We start from the raw sequence: 20,594 nt of genomic DNA, 5'->3' as shown, positions 1-20,594 counted from the left end.
CCTGCCCTTGTGAAGCTTGCCAGTTAGGCAGTCTGGCTTTCTGTGGGAGTTGATTGAGAGAGCCCTGCAGAGAATCATTGGCCAAACTGGTCGTAAAATTACAAAGGACCAGTTCTTAAAAGGGGTGAATGAGTTCTTAACCATATAACTAATGCTGTTCTTATCAATGATAGACATTAGTTTTACAAGTTACCAATAAAGACATACAAAATATTTATCAACATATATGGAAAATTTCACACCAGAACAGTGGGGCATTGTGTTCCATGTCAGCAGCAGTCCAGTTCCAGTGCCAAGGCCATAAGTCTGTCCTTTTGACCCTCCTCCAGTCTTGAATAATGTTAAATTACCTGCAGCCCAGACTATGACCTTCATACTGTAGACACTGATCTCTGTAGAAATGTGGTTTATGTATAAGGATGTTGTTTGATTATTTACTTTAGTGTTAGTGCAATACATTCTGGGTAAGCACATTGTACCTGTACCTAATAAAAGAAAGTTTGACATAAAGAAATTAAATGAATGAGTTAATGCAAAAAATGAAAGACAGATACTAAAGTTTACTTTTTTTTTATTTAGATTTCTCTCACGTGAAACATAAGTTAAATATGGACAAAATGATGGCAAATATTTCAGCCTGCAAAACTAAGATGGAGCAGACAGAGAAGTCCTGTGATCCTAACACCACACTCCTTTTAGAAAAATGTAAAGGTCTTCATAGAAATTTTACACTCCTAGAGGCTCACATGAGAGAGATGAATAAAAAACATAATCGTCTGCAGTCTCAGTATGAAGGAATGAATAAGACTTATACTAGTCTCCAGTTTAAATATAAACAGCTGAACATGAAGCACACCAGTCTACAGACCAAGTATGAACAGCTGAATGACAGAGCCACAGCCTTGGATAAATCCTGTCTTCTAAGAGATACATCAGCACAGGGTAAGTGAAGTCCCTGTCTTCCAGTTCTGTTTGTCTCTTAAGCTTTTCTTGCATCTCTTCTCAGTGACTGGCCCACAAGATACAAAAAATAAAATGGCAAGCAGCATCATCCCACAGTAGTGCAAATTTCTATTTTCTGTTTTCATTGTTTTACTACTGTAAGTCACAATTTCACAGAAAACAAATTAATCAGAAAATACAGTCTAAAAATACAGCTGCAGAATTACATGGTGAAATTTTAGCATGAACATAACATAATGTTACATAAAAGGCCACAATTTAGGTTAACAAATTGATTTATTACAGATTAATCTAAGTTGGTGTTTGTGGGTTTTTGTTGTGTCTCCCAGAACACTATCAACATTCTAACAGTTTTCAGAAAAAAACAAAAAGGCAAATAGGTTAATTAGCACGATGTGTGGAGTACAAGTTAAGGGAGGTTATAAACATGGCTGTCCATTGATCTGACGATAATACTGTCCATCCGTTTCTCCATCTCTGACACATGGAAGCAAAAAAGAGTGATAGTGAGGGTGTGCAATCCTCAATCACAATGCTTCACTTCCTGTCTGGACTTTACATAGCAAGCCATGCGCAGGATGACAATGAATGACAGGAAGTTGCACCACTTTGGATGGACCTTTAGTGAGCTGGGAGAGGAGATGGTAGTTGAGTTAGTCTTAGTCAGAGCACGTCTCCTGATGGCATTGCTCAGAGGATTACTGTTCAAACAAACCTCTCTGCCATGTTAAGGCACTGACTCAGTGGAGGGCAAGGGCAGTTATACTTAAGTTATATAACACACTAGTGAGGCCTCATCTGGAGTGCAGATTTTGTCTCAAAATTACAAAAAAGACATAGCAGCACTAGAGAAAGTCCAAGGAAAAGTGACTACACTGATTTTAAGATTTACAGGTATGAGCCATGAGGAGAGACTGAAGGAGTTGGAGATTAAAAAGCAACATGAATAAAGTGTGCAAAATTATGAAAGACATTAGAAAAGTGGATCTTACCTGTACATTCTGCAACAAGATTATGGGAACATGGTTGGAAACTTATTAACAGCAGATTTCACACATTTTTCTTCATGCAAAGAACAATCTACACATGGAATAAATTACCAAGTAGTGTGAAGGAAAGCAGGACTTTAGGGACATTCATAATATGACTTGCTGTTATTTTTGACAATCAACATGAATAGGTTGAGCTTGCCTGTTGGTCTGAATTGTCTGCTCCTGTCACCGTTGTAATTAAAACTAAAGCAAAAGAGACAAGACATTGATCAGAAGTTGGGAGCAAAAATAAGTCGTAATCAGAAGCACAAACCTAGGACTAGGGCCTACTTGAATTCAGAAACTACACTAATAAAAACTTTTTCAACAAATGTTTTCGCAGACAGGCAGTGCATGAAGAGGTTGTCACATTATATATTTGTTATACTACATTTTTCTTTATGTCACTATATCTGGACAATACTGTTATGAGCTTTATTCACATGTGCATGCGGCACACAGGGGCTCAGCAGTTAGAATTGCCAACCAAGCATTGGATTAGATAGCCAAAGACAACTGGAGGATTGTATAGTCAGCTTAAACACAGAAGAGTATTTCTGTCCTCTGTCAGTACAAAGTCTTCTTTCCTTGTTGGGAGAATAAGAACCGGCATGTAAGCACTATGATATTTCAGTATTTTGTGGAGGAGGAGTTCAGCCCTTGTTTGGAGACAGAGAAGACCAGCAAGTGAAACAAGACATTATTTAAAGGCTTGGACAACAGCCAGACCCTTTGAGGCTGAGTCGGCAAAGTTACAAAAAACCTCCCAGCGTGGGGATGAGAAATGGCTGACTGTGTTGATCCAGATTCCCACCTGGATAAAGTCTGTCATATGCTTCCCATCTGTAACCGCGTTAACCATTAGTAAATGTAAGCTAAAGTATATTATTTTTCTCTCATGTGAGAGTCATGTACCGCCGTAATCACGATGGGAGGGATACCGTCTTTTCTGTTATATTGTTTAGTTACTTAATATGCCGCAATTTCAAAAGAACACATTTCCAAGAGAGCTAATGCCTCTTCAGGAAACAATATTGAAACTTCCATGACTTCATGAAAAAGATGACCACAGACATGTGATGCCTCTAAAAGTCATTGCATAAACAGAGACAACAATATGTGAACAAAAACTTAACTTTTCCAAATTAAGTTAGAATAAAAGATATAGGTATAATAACTTGATAATAGATGAACATAATTGACAAGCTCTTGTCTATCAGTTAGGTAGAACTTAAACCACATGAGGCAGACATTCAGGATACTCTCTGTTTTGGACAGTTGTACACAATGGCTAACAATAATTTGCCTAGAGTCTGCTGCCTTAATTAAATCATTAGTTACCCATAGCTGTGGTGGCATTCCATCAGGTTACTAGAAATTAAATAACAGGTCAATATGGAAACCATAATCTGTTCGAGAACTACAGTATATATTGAAATGCTAAGTGAGAGAAAAGCCCTAAATTGTTCAGTTTGTCAGCCACAAGTCCTGCATACGTGAGTCTCTATCAATATCAAAGTTGTGTTTTGTGTACAATACACCAGACACTGACCTCTGAAGTCATCTTTACTTCATCATGTTTTTTTTTTTTTCTTCTTAAACAGGTCAGACATGTCCTTTGTGCCCAGAGAGCTGGCTCCTTTTCAACTCTAAGTGCTATTTTTTCTCCACTAATAAAATGAACTGGATCAGCAGTCGAGATAACTGCATCTCGTTTGGAGGACACCTGGTGATTATAGAGGGCATGGAGAAGCAGGTAAAGCCTTCATGGTGGGACATACATAGGAATGCTAACAAAGGAGAATGGAGAGGACAATACAAGTTTGTGGGGAGGGTGAGAGGTCAGAAGAGGGAGTTTAACTAAACTTAGCAGGATGTCACCATATTGTAGCTAAGAAACGTAAAGATTAGGGTAGATGATTAATTGATAAAAGATTATTTCTTCAGAATTTTCTAAAAGCATTGGTGGAAATCAAAGAAGATGCAGATAAATCCTACTGGATTGGACTGACAGATGTGGTGAAAGAAGGTCACTTTATATGGGTGGACAACAAACCTTTGGACCCAAAAAAAGGGTAAGAAAGTGAATTAACAACACAAATCAACAACTGTCAAAGCCACTAAGATGCTTCAGTCAGACTGAACTAATTGCTGTAAGAGGGGTTTAAGGTTGTGATTTTAAATTAAATTAACATGTATTATTTTTACTTACCTCATGATTAAGTTTTCATATTTAAAACTTATCTTTAAAGAAAAACATTAATTATAAGATAAAAAAATAAACTCAATTTATTGATAAAACATAAAGGTCAGACAAGTTGGTATCCTAGTGTACATTGCCCATTAGTGGTTTCTAGTAAGGAAAAAAAAAGTGCCATGAATAGTTGCTGTTTAGACTGGTCACAGCAGTGCACCGTCTACAAGTGCAGGTCGTAACTGACATCCATTTGTGGTTACTTTATTTAGTAGAGGACCGTTCAAGGTGGAGTCAGCAGAAGACTGAAGCTAGGCTCATAGGCGCACTTTAACACTAGAATCCCAGAAGCCTACAAAAAAACTTGCAATCCTGGCCCACCTTATATTCCTTCGCACCTCTACATCAGTGTCTTTTGTTTTGTAAATATGTTAATCAGCACATGCAGCAAGTAGACTGCTGCCCCATCCTCCCTAGTGTTAAGGTTGTTTTCCTTCCATTTGTAGAAACAAAAGATAAACATTTCAGCTGCAATACAACCCTTCAGAAACTTTTTTAGTGTGCCCTTTAAACCATTCTCCTAAGACTTCTGTCAATCTCTCACATATGACAACCCAAAAGATGAGAAACAAGATGGGTGAACCTCGAGATCTTCACTGATTTGTTGAAAAATACACAATCTTAGAAGCATTATTTGATTAAGCACCTTGACTAAAGATTTAAACTTTATATTAAATCTTACTTAATCTTCAACTATTATTGAGTATTCCAGTCTTTGTGGTTTTGATATATGACATGTTATGCTCAGATTTTGTCTTTGCTTATTGGGGCTTTAGATATTTTTCTCTTGCACTTATGCTTACATCTTCATGTATTTTGTCTGCTGTTGTTCATCACACGTTTGGTATTACAGACTAACTTGGAGGTATGTGGATACAGGACAGACTGGATATACCAATAATGTGATCTATGAGAATGCTACTGTTAATCTTAAAACACATTATTTAATAAAGAACTCCCAAGGACTCTGCATTGATGTGCTACAACTATAGAGATATTTGTCATTACTGAGTCTCTTTAGTTTTATTGCAACTTGACATATCTTAAACACGTGAAGTACAGTAAAGGAATATGTTACACTTAAGTTGATATCAAAGTTACCTTAATTTGTTATTCTCTCTGTTGTGTATTTCTTAGTTTCCTTCAGAAAAGTTGTCCTAATGGAACCTAAGTTGCCAGCTTTTGTCCAGTTCTAAACCCAGAAAACAAAAATTCCTCTGCAAAGTGAACAATGCCTATCCTGGTGGATCAGAATAGCATCTCTGGCAACAAGTAAACATAGATCCTTATTAGAGCAAAGTTTTAAAGAATGTTCTTGACATTCTTCTGTTGTGCAATAGTCCTTTTTAAATACTTATGGTAGTTTGAGTTGCTAGGTGAAAACTGGTGCTTAGGTTTGTCCAGCTGATTCTCCAGTTGTCATTTACAGGCAAAAGCCAGTTTTAACTAATTTGTGTGGCATATCAATATCTCCCAGAATTCCATTCATTCATGTTTCTGTGCATCCATTTTTTTTTCCAAATGATTAGTACAAAGCAGTAACTAACTATAGGGGGGATATCAGAGGGCATAATCAAATGCACAACTACACTTACACATATCTGGCCAAACCAGAGTGACCAAGTAACCTGGTATGTACTTCTTCAAAATGCTTGAGGAAATCAGAGTACTGAGGCAAAACCTACACCATTACAGAATCATGAGATGCAGTTCAGGAGGCATTAGCAAGAAATTATGGACTACATTTGAACTGGATGTCAGTGCATTGTATGGCTTGGCAGATTTAGCTAACAGGAATTGTTTGGTGTTATGCCAAAGATACTCAGCTGGACTGCAGCGCATATTCTCTCTGTCAGCTTTTTTAAGTCCAGACAACCTGTTTGTGTTGTCTGGTTGCATTGTGGATTGTGTTATAAATGGACAGGAAGAATAAAATGTTATTGAGAAACTGTAACAAAAATAGTTTTCTAGAATAGCAAAATATTGCTATAGAAAACAAAATCCACAGAGCTAAACTATAAGAAACCTCAAAACAAGAAATGTCAGGATTTGTTACCAAAACCAGACTATGAACTGATTTGAGAAAAGGGAAGCTAGGAGTCATAAACCACAATACCAAACACTAAAACTAACACTTTCAATGTTTAAATCCATAATTTCATAGAGAGAGAGCTGAAGTTTTGTACAAAGCTTAATAGCAGAGTCTTTGTAATGTGAAGCATAATGGCTCTTGTGGGGCATATACCTTAACAATGGTGCAGTGGGTTCTAGCAACTCATTAATAGAAATGCCTAGACTTTAAAATGACAGTGTGATGTGCTTAAAATCATTTTTACATAATAATACATTTCTAAAAATAAACTATTTAAAATACCCATATGGTAATATTCCTTGAAAAGAAAGCTTTGATAATAATAATAATAATGCATTTTATTTATATAGTTTGTTTCCCATACTTAATGCATTACGAATATTCACAAAAAATGAACAGAAAGACAAAAAATAGTTTTCAGCAAGATGTTCAAGGTTAGCAAATTTTTGACATTTAGTATGTGGGAGGAAATTGGAGTGAACAAAGAAAATACACACGAATACAAGGCTAGTGAGCAAAGTAAAACTAAAAACTAGATCTAAAATCTCTAAAACTGTGAAGAAGTATTGCTAAACACTGTGCCAGCACGCCATTTTACACAAGAGATGTATGAGCTGATCACAATTAGAGATGGTTTTTATAAGATTTAGAAAGTTGGGCAGTTGACTCTGTGCTTCTTATATGCTCTCACATAAGGTGGGCTGACAGAAGAACTTCATAACACATCATTCTGTAATTTAGTGGCTACCTTTATTAACCTCCTTGGCATTAACCCCAAGCATCTGTTGGCCTTGAAATTCTATGTAAAAACAGTTAATTCCGAGTGTCTATTAGATTAACATGTTTTGACCCAACACACAGTTTTAAACACAAAAATAACACTCGTTACAATATTCTGCTGCCATCTTCTGGAAGAAATAACATCATGCGGCAAAAGAATAGAGATATTTCTATGCATTTCGGCACCCATCAATATTCATGAATGGGGTAGAACCTCCAACCAAGACATCCAATGCCATTGTAAAAGGAAAACACAAAGACCAAAGTTAAGGGTTGGGAATTCCGTCCCCGTATACTGTGGTTTTCTCAAATAGATTAGCAAACAGTCAGTCATGAAAAGATTTACAACGAAAAAACCAGTTGTGGCAACACAGACAATTTATGCTGTGGGAAATAGAAATGAGAAAACAGTGCGCTGAGGGTTATGAGATGGTGACATCTTTACTGGAGGACCGGAGGAAGCGAAGGACTCGGATGTCTGGCAAAGGTATTAGAGATTAATTCAAGGGGTTGTTTTCTTGTCTTTCCTGTTAAAATAAAGAGAGATCGGTTAGTACACTGTCGCAGTTCCCTGTCTTACGGTTTCATGTTGCTCGTAGGGTCCGTTAGCTGCTCCCTAATTGCTTGTGTGTGATAACGTGTAAATGAAAAGCTTTAAAGCCAGTCTTGGAACAAACTGAAACTGAGCCATAGTGATGACAATGTGAATTGGTCATCAGATATTGACATGAATAATGAAACTGATGCATATGGCACTGTATGAACAAGCGGTCATGATGTGTCTTGTGAATTCAGTCACATAAAGCTTCACTGTAGTGCAAAAAGGTGTGTTGGAAAAAGGAAAAATGATTGTGATCAAGTGGAACAAAAAAGCCTCCTAAGTGCTGTTCACAATACAGAAACTGTCAATGTTCATGTTAGTAGAAAATATCGGAAGTCAGTAACCATTACGCTATGGTAGCCTACAGTATCATAATGGACAGTGCAGATCAGGCACTTGTGCACATAACAGCAAAAAACATTATAAGAAACGTGTGCAAAAAAACATGTTTCTTCAGTCTCAAATAGCTGTGCATTGGTAGCTGTTTTAAAACATATTGCATGAATCTACATCAGTACAGTCGACGTACCTTTCCCACTGTGTTTACATTGTTGTCTTGGTATTTACATGTTTTTGTCACATATAACATTTTTTGTTGTTGAAAAAAATTGTCTTTGGCTTGTTTTTTGGGGGTAACCATACAGCTATGGAGACTACAAGAGTTTTATTCATCCATTGAGAAAATCTCAGCCTCAAGAATCTACTGAATCAAATGCCTGCTCCACTTACACAAGAAAGACGCCAACCTGAGAGAATACGTAAATCCTTTTAGTAAAATGCTGAGTGAATTTATTAAAATATCTTGACACTACAATATGATGCCATATTTTAATCTGCCATCCAAAATGTGGATGGGAGACATCAATTGTGCCTTCATTAACATCTCTGTAACAGAAGGTCCTAAAGGAAAAAAACAGAAGGTCACTTCATATTGTTATGATCTAGACAAAAATATTTTTTCCTGCTTTGTATGGACTTTCTTTTCAGCTTATTTACATATGTTGGAAGTTGTTAAACATAAGGGAACCTCCCTGTATGATAACATATATATTTTTCTTCAGTCATCTATTCACTGTCTAAGTGGCTTATCCAGATCAAGGTCATTGGGATTGGTGTGCATTCCAGCTGCACTGGGTGTAATGTGCCATGTTCACAGTCATACACATCCATACTTATTAACTAGCTAGCTGTCTCCTGTGGCTCCGCCCACATAGTAGTGAAACACGACAGTGAGGAAGGCCCCACACGGCTCCCCACTCCTGACGTCATGCTTCCCCCTCTCCTCAGCCAGCAGCCTTGTGGTATAGTGGGTGAAGCAGGGGAGTCGCCAGGTAAAAGAAGATACCGGGCTTTGTTGTTTTAAAGGATTGCATCCTGTGCTATTTTAACCTCGTTGTTTTTCTATTTGTTTTTAAACTCCATGATTTTACAGCTGTTTGATGGATTATTTATTTATTGGAACGTTGAATCACTGCACTTTATTTAATTTGAACATTGTTTTTGTTGATTGTTTTAATAAAAGCACTTTACACTTTTGCACCATCCCCTTGCTTTGTTGTGCCTCACTGCTAAGCTCATCGGTAATATTACCGACAGTGTAGGGTTCAAGGGCTCCCGGACAAACGATGGGAGCATGTATCAAACCTGCATCGTCACAAGCCTCTCTTTTGGATTAACATGAATAAATCACTCCTGCAAGTGAACTATGATTCTTAGCGCAAAGAGAAAAGTCTCAAAATCAACCAGAATGTTCAAGCAAATTATAGAAACTAGAAAAACTGATCTAAATCCATTAAGTAGTTCTCCCATTCACTAGCTGAGTGGAGGTAAGATACTCCCCGAGGCTGGTGCATGATTGAAGAGTTCCCAGCCCCCCTCCCCTTGGCCCGCTGCATGCATCTCGGATTCGCGAGAGAAGTTACAAAATCAACCGGAATGTTCAAGCAAATTATAGAAAAAACCCAATCTGAATCCATTAAGTAGTGGTCTCGTGAAAAGCGGACAGACAGACAGACAGACTTTGGATTTTATATATAGAGATTTAGTCACTCGGTAATCTAAACTGCGTGACGTTGGGATGAGTATCGAACAATTCCAACTGCAGTTTTAGCAAGGAATATCAGTGTAAAATTTCAAATGAAGTGGCAATCTCTGAACCTGTAGGCCTCAATGGTGACATAAGCAGCTACACATGTTAATTGAAATATAAAAGTATTTATTGCTTCAAAACTTCTACATTGGCTAGACAGAACCTCAGAGACACACACTCAGTTAGAGGGACAACAGTGTACTTCATTGCTGAAAATAAATCAGGAAACTTTCAATTTATTGAGCTCAAGGAGTTTTGTACTAATGTTCATTAGTTTAACAACTAAACTGTGACAAATGTTGTGAAAGCACAAATCATCGAATGGTATGGAAGCAATTAGGATGCAGTCTCCAGTTACAAGGAATTACTGCAATCAGGGTCAGTCGGTTCAGCGTTACTGAATTTGTAAACAGACATAAGCATGTAGCGGTCTGGTGCAGCTGAGATTCACACTGTTGAAGAGACGGTAATTTATTTATTTTTTTAGTGGAATTCCAGGGACGCACCCAGCCTTGGCCCGACCATCACGCACTCACAAACAGAGACAAAAACCCAACGGAAATAAATACAGCAAATAAAGAATGCATTAACACTAAAAATTAAACAACGATACCACCCCTGTTCCTCTTACGGTGATTATACATTAAATACAACAAAGCACAAACAAAAACCACACACAATAAAGTCCATGAAAAACGGCAACAGATAAAATGTAACGATGAAGGAAAATAGTCTTGGTATCCGCATGTCGATTGGGAATGTAAAGATAGTCCTACCAGTATATCCTGAAATGGTGAAGATGGGTGGACAGGTTCAGGAGCGCTCCTTTCTTCGCAGGATGGCCATAAATCCCCAGAAAGTCCTCAAGTTACATCAAATGGCAGTCAATCCAGACCCCAACCAAGAAACAATCCAGGACAAAATGACAAAGCACAGGAAACCCAATGGACGGTAGACAGACAGGAAGTCAAAACACAAAATACTTTTTTTTTCTTTCGTATCACTGGCCCCCTTTTTAAAAGCTGCGCTGGCCTCCCTTAACCCCAATAGCCCCTGCAGCCTCAGCTGAAGACCAATCACAGTCACTGAAGGGACTGCTGGGAGATACAGTTTTAATACATAGTAACACCGCTAAAAGCAAAGTTAAAAAGTCAGTTACTTATGTGTGAGGTGCCGTTTAAGACAAAAATAATTTTTAACTGCACATACACACTTTATTAAACACATACTGTACATTGTATGTTTAAACTTATACTCTCTTTATACAGTACTGAGATATATGCACTCTGTAGGGACACAACATTATATACTAAAATACATACACAATTTAGTTTGAAATCCACAGACACATGAACCATATAACATAATGCATGAAGTGCAAAGTGAAAGGCAGGCAATCCATGATAAAATGCAGTGACTCAATTTTGGAGCATATAATTCTCACATTGAATGGAAGAATGGTACTAAAATAAAACTAATATTTTAAATGTCATAATCACCTCTGTTGAGGGTGTCACTTTGTCTCTAATGCCATTTTATAGCCCAGAACTCTAAGTTTCAGTTGTGTTTGCCTTTGCAGTTTATCTCCTTGACAGAAAGCTCTCTGTTAATCACACTCTTTCATCTTAAAGAAAGCATCTTCACCCAGTTGTAAGCATGGCTGGCACGGGCACACTCACTGGATTTAGGCTATTTAATTTAGGTTTGATAGGTATTATATAGATAATTTAATTGACTTTGTCTATTTTTTCCATTTTTTAAATTTATGGATACATAGCATATGTTTGTCATACAGACTACATGTCAGATGCAGCTTACAATTTGATTTTAGGATAATAGGTCTTCTTCTTATTCTCCTGCAGGTTTTGGAGCAAAGGAGAGCCAAACAACTGGACTCACGAGCAACACACTCCCAGTGGAGAGGACTGTGTTTATCTGCAGAAATCAAAGCAATACAGTGGCTGGTATGATGGAAACTGTAAAGTTTTGAAAAAAAGAATCTGTGAGGCAGCACCAGCAAGATGTCCAGCTCAAGAGCGAAGGATGAATGGGAGCATCTGAGTAGTGGGAGTCATACTTCAGTCAAATGGCTTCTCTGAACAGTAGCTTTTATTTTGTACATAGTGTTCTACAATGACAGTATATTGCCAGCTACATTGCAAAAAATATCTTTAATTCAACTGTGCCCTCTCATTTGTTAGACTAGAAGTGCTTAAAAAAATGGAACAGCCAAGATGGAATTTGCTGATATATATATATATATATATATATATATATATATATATATATATATATATATATATATATATATATATATATAAAATCTGGTCAAGAAAAGAGACAAATGAAAATGGACTCAGTTCATACCTATGAAGCTAAAACTTAATTGTTGAATTCTATAGAAATTTTTAACAGCACATAACTATTATTCATGTTTAAAACTTATCGATATAATTTATAATATTGCTTTTATTGCTTTTTTTGTATCTCTTATTAATCTATGCATTACAGAAGTTTTGTAATACAATATAACAATTTAAACATAAATTTCAGTATAACAAAATTACAAGAATTAAAAAATCTACTTAATAAGAAATACAAATGATCCCATATATCCCAGAAACAATTTATAATCATAAAGGTATCAAATAATGTTCTTGTAAACTACTTGACCAAAGAGTAACCCATGAATTACAAGTACAAGTTTGCATTGTTGTGGCACAGTAAATACTTTCATAAAGAGAAATAAATAACACACAAAATTGTGTTATAATCTTGAATAATTGAGAATCATGCAGAGAACCTGGCTAATTGACTTTATTGACAATGAAATGCCAATTTGCTTCACAGGTCATCTGGTAACTTGAGGCCTAATGTGATGATGGCCGCCATTTAATTCCACCTGTATCCAGCACTTTATCTACACAGATGTTCTGTAACTACACCATTTAATAGAATTGGGACAAAATGACAAGTGCATTAATTTATAAAAGATGTTCTTCTGGTCGTAGAGCCCAGAGCCAAACTAGGACTGGGCCGCACAATACTCAGCTGAGTAAAAATATCAGGAATAGAAAACAAATCTCACTCATCCACATTTTCTATAATTAATCTCTTTCTTCTTCACAGATTATTATTTTTTTTTTTAATTTTTATTTATTAATTTTATTACAATCAATACATAGCAATCAAGTTTTTACAAAAAAAGAATTATGCTAAGAACAGATCGATCCCCACCCTTGAGAGAGAGAGCAAGCCAAAGGTGTAAAATTTAAGGCTTGTAAAAATACCTAAATCAACAAATTCTCTGTGCTTTATAAACATTTCAAAATATTACTGATTAGATCCTGCCATGTTTTGAAAAAGTCTGCACAGATCCTCTAACTGAGTATTTGATTTTTCCAATTTTAAATAATATAACACATCAGTTTCCCACTGACTTAAAAGAGGAGAGTTTGGGTTCTTCCAGTTTATCAGAATAAGTCTGCGTGCCAACAGTGTAGTGAATGCAATCACAATTTGTTTGTCTTTCTCCACTTTAAGACCCTCTGGAAGAACCCCAAACACAGCTGTTAATGGGTTAGGAGGGATTGTGAGTCCAAGACTGTCTGAGAGGTAATTAAAATTTTTGTCCAGAATAATGTTAATTTGGTGCAGGCCCAGAACATGTGACCTAGTGAGGCTGGGGCTTGGTTGCAACGTTCGCAGGTTGGATCATGCCCTGGAAACATTTTGGAGAGTTTTAGTCGAGACAGATGTGCTCGATATATAATTTTGAGTTGTATAATTGTATGCTTTGCATATGGAGCTTGAGTGAATTCTCTGCATTGCTACTTTCCACTCCTTTTCTGATATATTAATTGAGAGGTCATTTTCCCAGTGTCCTCTTGGATCTTTGAAAGGAAGGGATTGTAAAAGGATTTTATATATTGTAGAGATGGAGTCTAACTCCTTGAAATTGAGCAATATTTTTCCAGCGTGGATGAGGGTGCAAGATGAGGAAAATCTGGAAGGTTCTGTTTAACAAAGTTCCTGATTTGAAGATAGTGAAAGAAATTTGTAGCTGGAATGTTAAATTTGGAATGTAATTGTTCATAGGATGCAAAGACGTTGTCTATATAAAGATCTCTAAGCAAGTTAATTCCAAATTTTTCCAGATATTAAAACTGCATATGTTTGTGAGGGTTGAAAGAGGTGGTTCTTTTGCAGGGTGCCACAGAAAGAAGCTTCTCCGTCTTAAAATGCTTTCTACATTGGTTCCAGATTCTAAGTGAGTGGAGCACAATTGGGTTATTAGTGTATTGCCGATAGCGTGTGTTTATTGGAGCACAGAGCAAGGAATACAAAGAAGTACTGCAGGATTTTACTTCTATTGCGGTCCATGCCTGTGTATGTTCTTCAATTTGTGTCCAGGTTCTTATCGACTGTATATTTGCCCCAGTAATAAAACTGGAAGTTAGGTAGAGCCATGCCGCCTTCTGCCTTTTGTCTTTGTAGGGTCGCTCTTTTGATGCGTGGATGTTTAGAATTCCAAATAAATGAGGTTATTGTTGAATCTAATTGCTTAAAGAACGATTTATTAATGTATATTGGTATGTTTTGAAATAAAAAGGAGCTTAGGAAGAATATTCATCTTAACAGTGTTAATTCTTCCAGCTAGTGTGAGATGAAGGGTTGACCATCTATGCAAGTCTTGTTTAATTTTTTCCATGCAGACGACGAAATTTTGTTGATAAAGAGCTTTATGTTTACTTGTGATGTTTACCCCGAGGTATTTAAACTGTTCTGCAATGATAAAAGGAAGGGTGTCTAATCTAATATTATATGCTTGAGAATTCACGGAAAGAGTACACTTTTATTCAGATTAATTCTGAGACCAGAGAGCTTTTGAAATTCTGTGAGTGCTGCTAAGACTGCAGGCACAGAATTTTCTGGGTCCGATATATACAGTACCATGTCATCTGCATATAATGAGATTTTCTGTTCCAGTCCTTCTCTGCTAATCCCCTTTATCTGATCAGTATTTCGACAATGTATTGCCAGTGGTTCAATGGCAATTGCAAACAGCAGTGGTGACAAAGGGCATCCTTGTCTTGTGCCACGTTCTAGTTTAAAGTAGTCTGAGCAAATGTTATTGATGCAAACTGAAGCTTCTGGGTTAGTATACAGTAATTTAATCCATGCACAAATGTTGGGCCAAACCCAAACTTCTCCAAAATAGTAAAAGGTATTTCCATTCAATCATGTCGAATGCTTTTCTGCATCCAATGATAATAATATTTCTGGGGTGTTTGATTTAGTTGGTGAGTATATTACATTAAACAGGCGTCGAAGATTTGAAGATAAGTGTCGGCCCCTAATAAATCCAGTTTGGTCTTGTGATATTACTGAGGGAGCACTTTCTCCATCCTTCTAGCTATGATTTTAGAGAGTATTTTAACGTCGTTATTCAGAAGTGAAATTGGTCTGTATGATGCACATTGTAATAAGTCCTTATTTTGTTTTGGAAAGACAGTGATTAGTGCTTGGCGAAAGGTTTGTGGAAGAGATTGGTTATCTCTGGCTTCTGTAAATGTTGCTAATAGGAGGGAGCTAGCTGAGCGGAGAATTTCTTGTAAAACTCTGCAGGGTAGCCATCAGGGCCTGCTGCTTTTCCACCTTGGAGTGACTTTATAGCATCCAGTAATTCTGATAATGACAGAGGTTTATCGAGTTCCTCCACACTAAAAGCGTCAATTTGTGGTATCTGTAATTTATCCAGAAATGCATTAGATTGTATATTGTCTTCTTTAAACTCAGTAGTATATAGGGATTTATAGTAGTCTCTAAAAGTGTACATTATATTTTTGTGTTCGATGATTTTATCTCCGTCGTGTTAGTAATTACCGAGATTGCGTTATACATCTTGCTTGTGAATTTGTTGCGCTAAAAGCTTATTAGCTTTCTCTCCATGTTCATAATAATGATGTCTGGATTTGTAAATTAGTTGTTCAGTTTCTTTAGTTGTCAAGAGGTTTAATTCTGAATGTAGAGCCTGCCTCCTCTTATGTAGAGTCTCGCTTGGTAGTCTGGCATGTTCTTCATCTATTTTAGTAATTTCGCTTTTATCTCTGCTACTTTCTTCGCTTCGGATTTATTTCTGTGGGAAAGATATGAGATAATCTGTCCTCTTAAGAAGGCCTTAAGAGTTTCCCAGAGTATTCCTGCAGAGATCTCAGGGGATGTATTTGTCTCTAGAAAGAATTCAATTTGTTTGGATATAAATTCAGTACAATTCTCGTCAGCTAATAGAAGCGGATTGAGACGCCATCTGCGGGTGAGTGTATGGGGCTTAGTAATTTCAGCTCCAAGATCATCGGAGCATGGTCTGAAATAACAATAGCATCGTATTTACAAGATTTAATCTTAGGCAAGAAGTTATTATCTATAAAGAAGTAATCAATCCTTGAGTAGCAATGATGTACTGGTGAGTAGAAAGAATATGTTCTTGAATTTGGGTTTAAAACCTCCAGGGATCTGATAAGTTGTGATCAGTTATAAACTTTGTAATTATCTTTGCGGTGTTAGTTGCTTCCCCTGTGGAGGAAGTCTTATCTAAAAGTGGATTTAGAACACAATTAAAGTCCCCAGCCATTATAAGTTTATGAGTGTTCAGATTGGGAATGGATGCAAATAAATTTTGTATAAATTCCTTATCATCAACATTAGGTGCATAAACATTTATCAAAATCATTTTACAGTTAGATAAGTCTCCCATGACCATCACATATCTCCCTTCAGGATCCAATACTACATCTGATGCTACAAATGGTACTGTTCTATGTATGAGAATTCCCACCCCTCTAGTTTTCTTTGTAAAACTAGAATGGAACATTTGGCCAGTCCAGTCTTTTGCAGCGGAACTGATCCTTACTTAGTAAGTGGGTTTCCTGTAAAAATACTATTTTAGCATTTAGACCTGTTAGGTGAGAAAGTACTTTCTTTCTCTTTAATTCGTGATTCAGGCCTTTAACATTCCAGCTTACGAAGTTAACTGTCCCATCATGGAGACACTGATTCTGAGTTTTTGATGTCATTTATAGTCTTAACTGGAAGTGAAATAGTTTAGGTCTTAATTTCCTATTCCCCAAGAGTTGTTGCCATGCAGCTTATTATTACGTTGATAGTTATAATTATAAAGATTGAGATGATAGATTAGATATAGATCAAGCCTGCTCTCTCTTCTCTTCCCCTTAACCCCCACCCCTCCCTTTTGCCTCCCCAGGTGAGGCTAAAACCCACTTCATGCAGTCCCAGTCCTCTGACATACCCAGAGACAGAGCACGTCCAAAGCACATCAAGCCCCATGCAGTGGCACTTTAAGGTTAAAAGATAGAGATATCTGTTACCAATATAGTCTTTAAAAGAGGAAAAAAAAAAGAAAAGAAAATAATTTTATATATATATATATATATATAATCTTCAGCAATTTTAGTGCATTAAGATGATACCCCAGATAATAAACCCAGGTGATGGTGTTAAAGATGTGTCCAAAATAAGCATAACAAGTCTTAATGCAGTAATAGCAATAACAGTAAACCAAGGGTATGATATTGAACAGTCTCATTTAGGGTACACATGAAATAATTAGAAAAGAAAAAGAGGAGGAAAACGTAATTAAGCACAATAAAACATAAACATTTAGCCTAGTAATACTAAGTAATAATAAGTAATAAGTAAGTAATAATAATAAGTAAGTAATAATAAGAATATGAGAATATATGCTGATAAAAACCCGTATTTTAAAACAAATAGATCAGACAGTAGATTATTAATCCTAGCTTTATCATTTACCGCCATGACTCACAATTATGTATCAGAATAGTCCCGGGATCAGCTTTCTTAATTCATTTTCTGCTTCCTCCTTGCTAGCGAAAACATAGAAATGACCCTGCCATTCCACTTTCAGTTTTGCGGATACAGGAGGCGTATTTGACATTGGCTTGCCGCGCTGTTTAATATTATAGAAGGCTGCGTTTAATAGCTGTTGCTGGAGAGAAGTCAGGGAAGAAACGAATGTGGCTATTTTCATATATAATATCTTCCTTTTTCTGAGGAGTTCCATCACCTCTAACTTAAATGATAATCGCTCAAAACGAACTATAAAAGATCTTGGTCGGGTCTGACGGTGTTTGATCAGCGTGCGCGTAAGCGCTGCTATCTCAGATTCTGCTTTAAAGTCGCCCCCGATTATTTTAGAAAAAAGTTCAGTTGCGAATTTCACAGGGTTTAAACTTTCTCGATTCTCCGGCAGGCCTTCAATTCTGACATTATACCTTCTACTCCCATCTTCTAAAGCAGCCAGTCTGTCTCCAAGTTTTTTACATTCCGAACTGACATTTACTGCTCTTTCCTCGGCACTGGCAGCTAGATGTTCGGCCATTTTGATCCGATTCGTGAATGTCTCATTAAGATGCTCCAATTGATCAGCAAGCGTGCTCAGTTTAACCGAGTTTTTCTCAATGCGCTCTTCAATTTTACCCAGCACCTGTCGAAGTTCAAGTTGTACCTCTTGACGCAGCCTTTCATTTGCCTGTTGGATTTCCTGTCGCAGCCATTCATTGGCCTGTTTCATCTCCTGTTTCCATTCCTGTTTCAGTCTCTCATGTGCCTTTGCCGTTGCTTTCTCATTAGCCTTCTCGCTTTTCTTTATATCTTGCGTGAGCTCAGCAAGCAACACCTTCAGTTCAGATAGCTCAATTGTGCCTTCTTGTACCGTAGATGAAGCAGCAGACTCTGCTGAAGCCGGTGTCCCCGCTGCTCCAGTCCCGCGTAATTGCGTAACTGAAGCCGCGGACCTCCCAGCCTTTTCCAGTTTCAGGTAATCCTCTCCAATCGGCGAGCTATCCACATCTGCACTCACGATCGCACCTTCGGCTCCCCTTTTCGCTCTCAGCCGGCGACGATGTAGCGGACTGTGGTCCCGAGGAGTCTGTACTTTCGCCCATCTGATCCAGGTCCATCTCTGAGAGGCCGTATCTCGAGCTAGGACTTGCTGATCGTAGCTTGGATGTAGCTTTAGTCTTCGATTCTTTCGGACCCCCTTCTTGTTGGCCATGTTTATATGTGTTTACATATACTGTTGCGGTCCCTCTCGGGTTGAATAAATACAGGATATCTCAGAATAATAAGCAAATAATATGAAAAATAGCACCACTGCTAGCGGAGCTCCACTTCAGACGTCCATCTCGCATCGGACGAGACCAAATCCTTCTTCACAGATTATTAAAAAAAAAAAAAAAAATTCAGATAGTTACGGATTGTTCTTACCATGGGATCCTTTATTCTTCATCATCTCAAGTTCTTCTATATTCAACTACCTAATAAACTAACCTACATTAGCAGTTTTGGAAGTATATAATATTAATAATAAGAAGAAGAAGATAAAGAAGGTCCTGCATTCATTGAAACTCACAGTCAAACCAACTTGCAGCTGCTGAAGATTTTATTCATTGAATCATACCTATTTATGATAAGAAAACATGGCCATTTATTCTTCACTAGATATTTATTTATGTATTTAGTTTCTCATTGCTCTTATTGCAATTGTAGATTTAGGCACAAACCCAGAAACAACTCAGAATGGGGCACCATTTCATTATTGGACAAACTGGCACGTGTAGGCCTTTCTACTAACACCAGGAATCCAGTAGGATCAAAGTATTCTTTAGAAATCTTATTTGTATTGAAGAATCATTGGAAGCAGATTATCTGCTTAGTTCCAATTTTTAGTTTAGCACTTTTTTATCATGATTACATAACACCATTCTGTCTTGTGATTGGAGCTGCCATTTTCTCTGTATTAGTTTTGCAGTTTCCATGGATATATTTCCCAGAAAGCACTGAGTAGAACATAATGTCTGGTGTGACATCACCAGAGCGACCATACAGTTAAGTCCATAAATATTTGGACAGAGACAACTTTTTTCTACTTTTGGTTCAGTGCATTACCATAATGAATTTTACATGAAACAACGCAGATGCAGTTGAAGTGCAGACATTCAGATTTAATTCAGTGGTTTGAACAAAAAGATTGCATAAAAATGTGAGGCAACTAAAGCATTTTTTAACACAATCCCTTTATTTCAGGGGCTCAAAAGTAATTGGACAAATTAAATAACTGGAAATAAAATGTTCATTTCTAATACTTGGTTGAAAACCCTTTGCTGGCAATGACAGCCTGAAGTCTTGAATTCATGGACATCACCAGATGCTGGGTTTCCTCCTTTTTAATGCTCTGCCAGGCCTTTACTGCATTGGCTTTACTTTCAGTTGCTGTTTGTTTGTGGGCCTTTCTGTCCGAAGTTTAGTCTTCAACAAGTGAAATGCCTGCTCAATTGGGTTAAGATCAGGTGACTGACTTGGCCATTCAAGAATTCACTTCTTTGCTTTAATAAACTCCTGGGTTGCTTTGGCTGTTATGTTTTGGGTCATTGTCCATCTGTATCATGAAACGCCGTCCGATCAATTTGACTGCATTTAGCTGGATTTGAGCAGACAGTATGTCTCTGAACACCTCAGATTTCATTCGGCTGCTTCTGTCCTATGTCACATCATCAATAAACACTAGTGTCCCAGTGCCACTGGCAGCCATGCACACCCAAGCCATCACACTGCCTCCACCGTGTTTTACAGCTTTGCTTTGGATAATGAGCTGTTCCACACCTTCTCCATACTTTTTTTTCTTGCCTTCATCATTCTGGTAGAGGTTGATCTTGGTTTCATCTGTCCAAAGAATGTTTTTC

The 20,594-nt window shown here is 37.2% G+C and overlaps 1 protein-coding gene across 1 annotated transcript; it reads left to right on the top strand.

Moving 5' to 3' along the window:
* The first annotated feature begins 755 nt into the window (after nucleotides 1–755).
* Nucleotides 756–11,871, top strand: LOC120528872 (CD209 antigen-like protein E). Its single transcript, XM_039752948.1, has 4 exons — nucleotides 756–942; nucleotides 3,599–3,750; nucleotides 3,942–4,069; nucleotides 11,673–11,871. Exons 1-4 carry the CDS (start codon nucleotides 756–758, stop codon nucleotides 11,869–11,871), a joined length of 666 nt encoding a protein of 221 aa, XP_039608882.1.
* Nucleotides 11,872–20,594: the final 8,723 nt, after the last annotated feature.

Source organism: Polypterus senegalus, chromosome 4 (assembly GCF_016835505.1).
Source record: "Polypterus senegalus isolate Bchr_013 chromosome 4, ASM1683550v1, whole genome shotgun sequence".
Taxonomy (NCBI): domain Eukaryota; kingdom Metazoa; phylum Chordata; class Cladistia; order Polypteriformes; family Polypteridae; genus Polypterus; species Polypterus senegalus.
Note: the sequence above shows the minus strand (reverse complement) of the source record. Positions and strands in the feature narration are given on the sequence as shown.

What these genes read in the sequence shown, in the direction of transcription:
- LOC120528872 (XM_039752948.1), top strand. Translation starts at nt 756, where the DNA reads ATGAATAAAAAACATAATCGTCTGCAGTCTCAGTATGAAGGAATGAAT. An exon ending in AAGAGATACATCAGCACAGG is followed by an intron (nt 943 to 3,598) that starts GTAAGTGAAGTC and finishes CTTCTTAAACAG; the next exon opens with GTCAGACATGTCCTTTGTGC. An exon ending in TAGAGGGCATGGAGAAGCAG is followed by an intron (nt 3,751 to 3,941) that starts GTAAAGCCTTCA and finishes TTATTTCTTCAG; the next exon opens with AATTTTCTAAAAGCATTGGT.